The sequence below is a fragment of the Myotis myotis genome, unplaced genomic scaffold (genome assembly GCF_014108235.1).
Source record: "Myotis myotis isolate mMyoMyo1 unplaced genomic scaffold, mMyoMyo1.p scaffold_m19_p_2, whole genome shotgun sequence".
Classification (NCBI taxonomy): Eukaryota; Metazoa; Chordata; class Mammalia; order Chiroptera; family Vespertilionidae; genus Myotis; species Myotis myotis.
The window spans coordinates 47,082,925-47,093,999 of NW_023416324.1; the positions used below are offsets into that span (position 1 = coordinate 47,082,925).

The 11,075-nt window shown below is 35.4% G+C and overlaps 1 protein-coding gene across 13 annotated transcripts in view; it reads left to right on the plus strand.

Annotated features, from left to right (window-relative positions):
• SGIP1 (SH3GL interacting endocytic adaptor 1) overlaps positions 1–7,609 on the plus strand; it is a 214,827-nt gene extending 207,218 nt beyond the window's left edge. For all 13 annotated transcript variants that reach the window (XM_036351643.1, XM_036351642.1, XM_036351646.1 and 10 more), the window contains 4 exons: positions 518–720; positions 1,792–1,856; positions 2,441–2,605; positions 3,604–7,609. In XM_036351643.1, coding sequence (XP_036207536.1) covers positions 518–720; positions 1,792–1,856; positions 2,441–2,605; positions 3,604–3,626 — 456 coding nt within the window. In that variant the 3' untranslated portion in view covers positions 3,627–7,609. The remainder of the gene's footprint in view (positions 1–517; positions 721–1,791; positions 1,857–2,440; positions 2,606–3,603) is intronic.
• Positions 7,610–11,075: the final 3,466 nt, after the last annotated feature.

Below are 11,075 nucleotides of genomic sequence, written 5' to 3' on the forward strand. Positions count from 1 at the left end.
GGTCACTGACTCTGTGCCAGGCCCTTTGCTGAGTGTTTCCCATGAACATCTTCAATCTGCCCAACAACTCTATGGGTAAATATTGTTGTTATCATTCCCATTTGGCAGATGAGGATATAATTGAGGCACAGAGAAGTTTAGTAACTGGTCCAAGATCACTCAGCTTGTAACTGGCAATGAGAACTCACATCCAGACCTGTCTAACTCCTGGGCCTCAGCCCCTAACCAGTGCTCTATCACCTCCTTAACTGACATAAAGTGTATTCTAAACTCTACAGTACTAGAGAGTTTAATCATTGATTTTGTTTTTTAACAAAAAACAACTTCCCCGAAGCACCAGCTCTCCCTCACATGGCACCCTTCATGGTGATTTTCACTGACAGCTCATCCGTGAGCGGCACTAACAGCACGACGTTTTGATGTCTAAGAACATTCCTATGGGAGATAATCCTAGCTTCTGGCTTGTTTCTGATTAATGGTGGAGCCTTAACTATTCTCTTTCCTGTCATTTGGCAAGGTGTCCGCCCAGGGCATTCAGTCCACACCTCTGAACCTGGCAGTGAACTGGCGGTGTGAGCCCACCAGCACCGACCTGCGCATAGATTACAAATACAATACGGATGCAATGACAACCGCGGTGGCCCTCAACAATGTGCAGTTCCTGGTCCCCATCGACGGAGGAGTAACCAAGCTCCAGGCCGTGCTCCCCCCGGCAGTCTGGTAAGGAGCCCCAACCCCCTTCGGCTTCCCCAAAGAGCTCCTCTGGACAGAGGGACCCCAGACTTCTTAGCATTTGTTTCCTCCTGGAGACCACAGCAGGCCTGTGTGTCAGGTTCAGGGAAAGAAACAAACCACCGCAGCTATTTTAAGCAGAAAATGGTTTAGCACAGGGATTTAGATGCCCACACGTACATGGTGGAAGTGCTAGAAAAACAAGCTTTAGGCTGGGTCTCCAGGAATGTTTCCTGGAAGACGTAGCATCGGCCGGCCAGAGGAGCTGCTCGCCTTGGCCATAACCAAGAAGGAACATCAGGAGGCTGCCAGGGCAGCCACTGAATTCAAGAACACCCACTGTCACTCTGGTGAAGGATGAGAAAGTTCCTACCAGCTTAACTGCCTTTCAACACTCACAAAACTGCAGGCTGGACTGGAGCGTTGCGGTCGGATCCCCACATCTCAGGTTGCTGGCAGCAGAAAACAGCCAAGAAAGCAGCAGGAGAAAGGCCTCTCTCTCCCTCCTGTTCTCCAGAGCTCACGCAGTGCATGTGACTGGTGAAGTCTAATCTGCACCCAGGGCCCTAAACACAAGGGAGCCTGAGAAGGTGGAGGGTTTCACTTTGTAGCCTCTGGGAACAGAGACTGAATAGGCACTGAGTACCAATGGCAGCTCCTAGGAAAAATGTTCTGGGTTTCCCACGTGATTGTAAAAAGCAGAAAATGGAACATTTTTTAAAAATGAATGCCAGCCATATAACAGCTCCAATGTAAATGGCCTGAACTGATGAGCTGACCCTTCTCATCTATCTTTTCAGTAGATGTGTTTAAAAACCGTAACCGTATTGTCCTCTAAATATTTATCTGTCTGACAGTGTTGTAGCCTGTTACAATAAGGAACAGGAAAGGAGAGAATTTATATGTGGATAGATAGATAAACAGATAGATAATGTTTAAATTGTAGCTGGAATCTTCAAAATCCTTTTTTAAAAAATTAACACTATCTGGAAAAAATAGGGCATCTATTAAACAAAAAACCTTGCAAATGCAAAAGTCTTTTACCAATTTTATTTTTAGGAATGCTGAACAACAAAGAATATTGTGGAAAATTCCCGATATTTCTCAGAAGTCAGAAAATGGAGGTAATGTCATCACAGGCTTACTTTATTTAATATCTGAGGCTGAAATCATTTGCAGGTATCAGGTAACTCTTAACCAAAATACACTTTATACTAAAAGCAAGCAAAATATGTCACTTCATTTTGGCATATGTGTATTTCAACCAATAAAAGCAAGTAATTCGTCAATGAATCTTCTGCTTCCCCTTTTCTGCCTCAAACCCACATCAAACAGATCATATTTTCAGCATTAAAAAAAAGAGCTTTTAATTAGGCATATTTCCACTCTGTATCATATCTCACACTCTCTGATAGTTTAGATAGGTTTTTACTTTCCTCTGATATCAATCATAGGTTGGAGAATACATTGCCTTCTGAGTAGCATACTTCCAAAATTTTTAATACTATTTGGCTGAATTACACTTGAATCTACATGCAGTAGGAGTCACTCATCATATTTAATGATAAATCTAATCACCATATTAGAACATATACTGTTTTCTGATAAGTTAGATTTTGTTTATTTAATTTTGAATACAGTTTCTAAAATTAAACCCAGAATGTGGTGTTGACTATTGTCTTGCAATTATATAATACTTTTTTCATAGGTGTGGGTTCTTTATTGGCAAGATTTCAGTTATCTGAAGGCCCAAGCAAACCTTCCCCATTGGTTGTGCAGTTTACAAGTGAAGGAAGCACCCTTTCTGGCTGTGACATTGAACTTGTTGGAGCAGGCTATCGATTTTCACTCATCAAAAAAAGGTTTGCTGCAGGTGAGTGTGTGTCTTGTGAGTTTCATTTGCAAAAATAATGTTGCCTCAGCAACTCTTCCTTCTGAAGAAAAAGGTTTTGATTTCCTCATCTTTTTTCTACTCCTCTTTCCCCTCCCAGCCCTCAATTCCTATCTCAATTAGAAAGCAAACCAACTGTTGAATGAAGGAAAAATTGGACAGTGGACTGAAATTAGAAATTAGGAAAGCCCTGGCTACTTATCATGGCTCTGGCTCTGGCTCTGTTTCTTAGGTGGCACTAATTAATCATTCCCACTATATAGATGTGTATACTGAGGTTAATGAAGTAAATCCTACTTTCGTTATATTGACAAGCAAAGTAAACGTCATTTGCCTTGAATGTATTTCTTACCTGAAAACTTTTCTCCAGTCTTCATAGATTTTAGACTCGTCAGGCTTAGCTGAGATTTAAGAGGCTCCATCTCCCTCTTTAACAGCAACCGTAAGGACTCTACCTCGGAGATTGGACCTTGTTGCCCATGAGCCGATGTGACCGCGAGATGGGTTTTGGGCCCACAAGGTCGTTTGTTGGCAGGGGATTCCCCAGTACCGGGGTGACTATACCTGTCAATGATTTGTTGGGATAAGTTCTGGTTTTTATGCCGGCTGTAATGATATAATTACTAATTACACTCCTTTCACTCTCAGAAATGACCCAGATTGGAAAGTAATTATATGGCAATTCTTCCTACAATAAGATGGATTCTCACATCCAGAAACAAATCTCCCAACCTATTCTGAGCAAAACCCAAATTTGTGAAAAATGTTTACATATGGAAATGTGAAAAGGCCACTAGCTGGTCTGGAAAATTGAAAACCCCAAAAATATGATGTCTTATAATTAGTATTTCACCCATCAAATATGCATTATTTGGCTCCTAGGGTTAATGTAGGAGGAATAGAAATGTTAGCCATTTAATAATCACCTTATTGATTATTATATAGTAGGTAACCTACTGGTATATTGTTTTGTTTTACAGGAAAATACTTGGCAGACAACTAATAAAATCTTGTGCAAGGATTCAGAAGATTCACATAATGGAGAACTGTTGTATGAGAAACAGGTTTCAGTTTGGGTTTGATGAAAACAAATCAAAATCTGCACTTGGGATAAACCTGCTGGAAATGCCCATGACTTTTCAGCAATGATTTCCCTCACACAATACCATGATGACCAGTCCTACAGTATTTACTTCTAGGTGTAATATTGTTATGGTTTTAAAAATGTAATTATTGTATTTGTAAATTGTACTCATTCCAGTAAAGCAGTTAGACACTTGAGTTTTAGCATTTTACCACTCCTGAAATGGATGTAATTTAAACTGTGGTATGTAAATTTAATAGTAGTACTGTTGAATGGCACAGCACTTACAGAGGTAGGTTGAATTTTGTCAATATATAAAATTTAAATATAATATTGATAGCTATCACAAAGGGGGTGCCACATACAAAGGAAATTAAGTGGAACCAGAAAAAAAACTTTTTTTTCAGTTCTTAGTATGTTTTATTCTAGTGCTAAATAAAAAATTCTATCTTCAAATGTTTAGTGGGTTAAATTCAGAAACTATTTCAGAAAAACATTCTAAGGTTACAGCATATTCAAAGAAAAGCATTAATTACCACTTTTTAAACAAGCTTTTTTTTCAAACTGCAAATTTCATAAAAATGCAAACTGTGTAAACAGGGCCTCTTATTTTTATAACTTGTGTATAAAGGGAAAGCAATTCATATTTAAAGTTTAAGTATATGAAATTATAATCAAGTAAAGAAGATATTGACGTCTTAACTACTTCCCCTCTCTCTACAGCTTAGCAAATGTAGAGATTGTTGAATAATCCAGTCAGACTAAAACAAAAATTGTGATTTTAAAACTTCAAGACTCTCCATAGTTGAGCTGGTTCGCAACTTTTGCACAGTTACTCTCAACAGAGAGTTCCTCCCACCGGGCATGGAGACCGGTGCCATGCATCTTCCTCTTCACCCACAGCAATCAAAATGTTGAGACCAAAAATCTCAGAAAAAAATGTTTGTCCCCTATTTAAATCCAGAAGGAGAATTTTAATCACAATCATTTATAATATTTGGGAAGGAAAAAAATAAGCTTTATCAAAGAAATTCTCTCCACATAATTGTGTAATAAAGTCCTTTTAGATAAAATTCATTGTATGAAACTATAAATCTTTGCCATTCTGGGGGGAATCAAAAAGAGTTATAAAAATGTTATTATTTTATTGTTGCAAGGTATAATACAAACTTCAAGTACTCAGTTGGGCCTCACGATGAGGGAATTCAGAATAGAGAAGCACTTCTTCAGGGATCCCAGTTATAAAACCTTCCTTCGTTCTGATCTGAAAACACAAGTCTTCCTTCAAGTCATAGAGCTTATTTTAAACATAGGCAAATTCGTGTTCTAGGTTATACTGTTAAATAACTGTAATTATAAGTTGTTTTATTTATCATTAGTTGCTAAATTTTACTTTACATTTACTCATATTAGACAAAGAATTTTGAGCCCCTTTAAGTTTTAGAATCTTACTCTTAAAATGAGATTGTGACTGGCAGTAGTTCACAGTGGAACTTTCTAAATTGGTGTTTGTACTTCTCTATCAGTGCTGGTTACTCAGAGGATGTTCACAGTGAGCTGCCTTGCATTTGAAGGATATTCTCAATTGGCTTCTCAAGTCTTGTGTTGAAGTTTTTTAAACAAATAACTAATATACTCTTTTTATGTAAAGATATGCTATTTGATTTTGAAACCGAAAGAGAGAATGCAAATTTTTAAATATATGAAACATAGGGAAATTCCAAACACTAAAACCAATGGAAAATAAACTGCAGAAAACAGAGAACTATCCAGCATATAAATATAAAAATGTGTTTAAAGTAATCAGTTTGTGAAAAAACATATTGAAAATTAGCACAAAGCATATTAAAATGTGTAAATATTACTGTTCTCATGTCTTGCTCTTTATATTTATTTTATTTCAATTGGTTCTGGAGTGAATTGGTAGTTAAACACAAGGACTTTTTGTTAATAAAAGAATAATTTTGTTGATATTGTAAAAAATGTAATTTAAAACATAGATTACAATAATCCCTAACATTATTCAAATGTTTCCAGAAACTAAAATTTGGAACAATGAAGATATTCTATGATCTCTTAATTAGTCTTTGTGAAACAGAATGAAAGTCAGTGATTTCAGAGTTACTAAACCTTGAATAACCAGAATCTCAAAAGAGAATATATCTCTTTCAGTTCAGAAAATAGGCTAAATAATAACAAACTCATATCAGGGAGGTTTGGGTGTTTTTCTTTTACTCTTATAGTTTATATTCTCCTGTTACACCTGTACCCATTGTACTATGCACTAAGAATTCATGTTAGAAAAAATGGTCCAAGACAGTACAAGAGTCTCTGTTATAAAAGAAACATTAAGTCGGGTTCATTATCAATCCCTAAAGCAGAACAACATGAGCTAGTACATATTAACATTTTCAATACTATGGGTTAAAATGAAAAGAAAGGGTTTTGTTAACCAGAACATCATGTTCTGAGCAATATGGTTACAAAGGTTCTGCTCTATCAAGATAGAAAGTATGAATGATGCTGCTTTATTTTGGCAAAATGGAAAGTATGTTTTTCTTTTCAAATAAATTCCATATTTTCATGGTGTTTTTAAAAATAAATTCTCATTATGAATTAGTCTGAATTTTATCATAATTGGAATTTATAATTCCTAAAGATTAAATTTTTAAATTATTTTTAAAGCTCTATTCTTCTCTATACCTACAGCCAAAGTGGGAATTCACTGCATGGTATTTGGGAATCTATTTTACCTATAAAGGAAGAAAGTCCACATTCCAATGGTTTCAAGTGAATAGAGAACAGACCAGAATGCCGAATGTTTCGTGTATTTTTACTCCACCTTTACAGATAATTCGAGGCCATAATTAAATATATTTTCATTTCTTCTTTTCAAAGAAACCCGCACAATTCTAGTAATGTAACTGCATTACACTGACGCTAACTTCTGCTGTGTGACCTTAGACAAATCACTGCTCTTTCAGTTTCTCCTCTTTGCAATGAGGGATTTGGATTGCCAGTGGTTTTCAAGCTTTTCTTAACAGCAGGACTTTTTGTACTAGAATTGTGCATGGAATCCTGTTAGGCAAAACAGCTCAAAACAATGCAGGAGTTTCTCCAGCGGTTTAAATCTGGGTTCCCCACCCCGCGACGCCCAGCACTGATTCGACAGCATAACAACGCCTCAATGATCTATACAGTTTCTTCCACATCTGAAATTCCATGATTCTACTTGACTCAGATAGATCACCTTGGGGGACTTTACAAGGACACTTGTACAATCATAGTTATTAACTGACATACAATAAAAATTGATATTTACTTGAGAGCTTACCATGTACTAGTCACTATAGCTATTAGCTCATTTAATCCTTATATCAATCTCCAAATTGTAGGCACTCTTTTGAATTCCTATTTTTACAAATGCTGACATTGAGGACTAGACAGATTCACTAATTTGCCCAAAGAGACACAGCAACTGGAAGTAACCCAATTATCTTGACTGCAGAAGGAGCCCTGACCTGTTTTGCTTGCTCTTTCTGGAACATAAACTCTTCTGTTTGATTGTACTATACATATTCTATTTGAATGCCAAAGTAAAGGTGCTGTGAAAAATTAGTATCAAAATCAGGATAATTCCAGTAGCAAAGTTGTTAGGAAAAATGTGTTTCTCAAAATATGATATGTGGACCACTTGTGTTATTTATTTTAAAAGGCAATGATTTTGGCTTAATCACAACTATATCCCTGGAGCCTAAGAGACAGTAGGTGCCAAAAAAATGTATATTAACTAAAGAAATCTCTAGAAATGGGGTTTAAAAATAAGTATTTTGAGCCCTAGCCAGTTGGCTCAGTGGATAGAGCATTGGCCTGCAGACTGAAGGGTACCGGGTTCCATTCTGGTCAAGGGCATATGCCTGGGTTGTGGGCTCAATCCCCAGCAGGAGGCAGCCAATCAGTGATTCTCTCTCATCATTGATGTTTCTATCTCTCTCTCCCTCTCTCTTCCTCTCTGACATCAATAAAAATTTATTTTTTTTAAAAAGAAATATTTTGACAAGCACCCAAAATTTGAGGATCACTGCCCTAATAGATCTCTCAGGTCCTTCTTAGCTCTGACATTATATCAAAATTTAAATACTAAATTGTAAGTTGAATATCATTTTTTCTAGTGAATTTGTTTTTTTCATTCAGCTCATTTAATTTTCTTCTAATCTTGAAAAGGAGAAAGATAAAGTGGATTTTTCTAAGAACATCCCTCTTTTCCTTAGAGCTCTCCTGTTATGCTATCTCAGTCTCAAAGTGGCCTGAAATGCATTCTCTCATTTTCATGTTTCTGTCCTTTTCTTCAAAGTCTTGAAAGTTTAAAGGGAGCAGTAAGGAGGTTGCAAGCTGTGGTTCATCCCAAACACACAGTCTTAATTAACGTCTCCCTCCTTGCAAAGGAAACTCAGACACCTAACCTATAAGTCAACCCATTTGTCTTGTAGGCCTTTGAATTGAATGTTTTATAAACACAGACTAATGTCATTACGAAAAAATTGCACCAATCCTTTTTATTTCCTTTCTTTTTCTTTAAAATAATCAAAGGCTATCAAGGAAAGTTGAATGGCACCATAGACTATGCAGATATCGACTAAGGAACGGGTTTGTAGGTTTGTTTTTATTAAGCTTTCTTTTTCTCCAAAAATTAGGCATTGGAGCAAAATCACATTCAGTCCAAATACTCTCATTTTGTACATGGTTTTCTGATTAGCAATTTTTTAAAAACAGAAGCATGATTTTTTTATATCAAAATGAGGGTGATTTCTAGATATTGCTTTAAAAGTTAATATTACAAGTAAACATGATTCCTTGGAATGAATCAAATTAAACTGTTGATATGAGTGAACAAATCAATTCATGTTACACTGAATAAAGGGACTGTTCTGATGACCCACTCTACCCCCTTTTACTGTGTGCACTTCTCTCTTGAAGCTTTATTGTATTTTCCTGCTCCTTTTTTTTTTCCAATTTGGCAAATAACATTTAGATTTCACTCAATCACTCATGAATTGAACATGGATACCATTACATTACTTTTGGAGCATGAAATATATAGAGGAAGAATGAGAGAGGAATACAATGTCTTAAGTCTCCAAATATTAAAAACAAAACAAACAAAAAATCCCACTAGCTTCTCTCTTTTGTCATTGCTTTGATGTTCTGTCTTCTGTAGGCTACAGTTGCATTTTTAATATCTAATTGAAATCTAAGCATCCTTCTTGAAGGAATGTCAAAATTTAGTATTTATGGGCAGACCTCTTGACTGTCCCTTATTTTTAATACCTGATTTGTATCTTACATGAGTATTCTATGAGAGAAAGTCACCTCCTTGTTGACATTCACCATGGGCATAATAACTTATTCTCTAGGTTTAACTTCCAAGGGTATTTTCCTTTGATTTCTAGTATCTCTGATCACCTCTTTCTATCCCTAAGGTTATACATTGCCTGTTCTGGATACATTGTCTATGTAACTTTAAAAGAAAGGATGTTTTCAGTGAAAAGCAAATATATTTTTATGTGTTCCTAAATGTCTAAAAGAAAATAAGAACATTCCAGTATTTTCCAAATCATGTTCAGTTCTACTGGTTCTGGCAAATGTTCATTGTGGTCTGAGAATAAATGATTCTACACCATAGTCCCCACTTCTTGGGCATTGATAATAAATGCTATTGTTCTAATGAAGTTTAAGGTGAAGTTATTGGATCAGGATAACACTTTTTTCCCCTAAAAACACCTTGAAGAAATTTAGAAAAGTTTTAACACCAGTTTACATATTTTTCACCAACTACAAATAATATAACCAGCAGGGCTTTGAATAGTTGGTCTAGTTTTTTGTTTCAACTTTAAGGGAAATTCCTGACATTTCAAGTGAATTTAAATTTCATTAATACATCATAGTGAATTTAACTTTACCACCTAAAATATTCAAAACAAAATAATGCAATTGTTTTAATATTTTAAGTATTATGACCACATCAGAACATTATTTGATGGTGCAAATTCTTTGCAGAGTGAAATTAACACTTGTGAGCAATCTTTGGTAATATTTTATTAAACAGCTTTAAGAAATTGAATCATGAATCTATTAATGAGCATTTCACAATTCTTTTCTTGCTTTCCGTTATTTTTCAAATCAATTGTTTTGCACAAAACAATTAACAAAGTTCCTTTAAAAAAATTCCTGAGTAAACTTTTCAGACAGAAAAGAGTAAAGCTGAATTATTACATTTCTTTAAATGTAATTCAATTTTTAATTCATTCAGTTTGTGAATCAGCTTGATAGATCACAAGCTATTTGTCATTTACAAATATTTCATGAATGATTATATCATGCAAATGTTAATTCCATCTCACTTGTTCAGTTGTATATTATTTCATTAGCATTTTCTTTTTTTTCAAAACTAATGTTTAGTGTTATTCATACATCATTACTTGAAACTATTTTAGATAATGAACCAAATGACTCATTTGGAATCAATGTTCCAAGGTCCAAAGTCAGATTTTTTCCTTTTCCTATGAGATGCTAGAATGATAATTCTAACAGCTGTGTTAATTTTGCAGGCCAGTATTTAGTCTTGCTTTATTTAATGGGTATACATGAAAGAGATTGGCCCCTATCTGATCCCTCTCTCCCTCACATACACTCTAAGGGAATTGGAAAATTACTGTTGAATACTTTTTCTTGAAAAACCAAGTGTTGGTATGATGATATACTAATCGTATCTATGGCAGGTCTCCACTACAGGGCGAGCAGTAATTGCTAGAGCTGACTTTTAAAACTATTTGAATATTATTGGGTTATAAAATTTTTTTTAATTCTTCACTTTGTATAGGAAAAGATCTGTATGAAAAAAATGATCAAATTTTAATTTTCATGCCTACACAGTGGTAATGTAAGGCATGATTTTTTTTTTTTAACAATAAGAGAAACTAGGGAAAGAATCTCAAAGAAATTTTGCTGTGTTTGTAAAGGTAACAAAATTCAGTCAAATGTCTTTCTAAGGAAGATGCTGTTAGTACACACTATACTTTGAGTTGGTGGCAGCCTGTATTTAGAGTTCTCCATGATCATTGATGCAAACATAAGCTGGACTTATGACCTTGTTACAGTTATGTAATTTCACAAAATGCCTTGGGCATAAAATGTTTATACAAGGAATTGTGGGTTAAAATACGAATACTTTTTAAATTTAGTTGAAATGTTGATGCCTGGCTCTTTCCTCCTGAATAATTCAGCAAAGAACACTGGATTCCCAGAGCCCTTACCGCTCTGTCTGTGATAAAGCCCCACTGCTTTGTGCTGGCTCAAGACAAAGCCAGC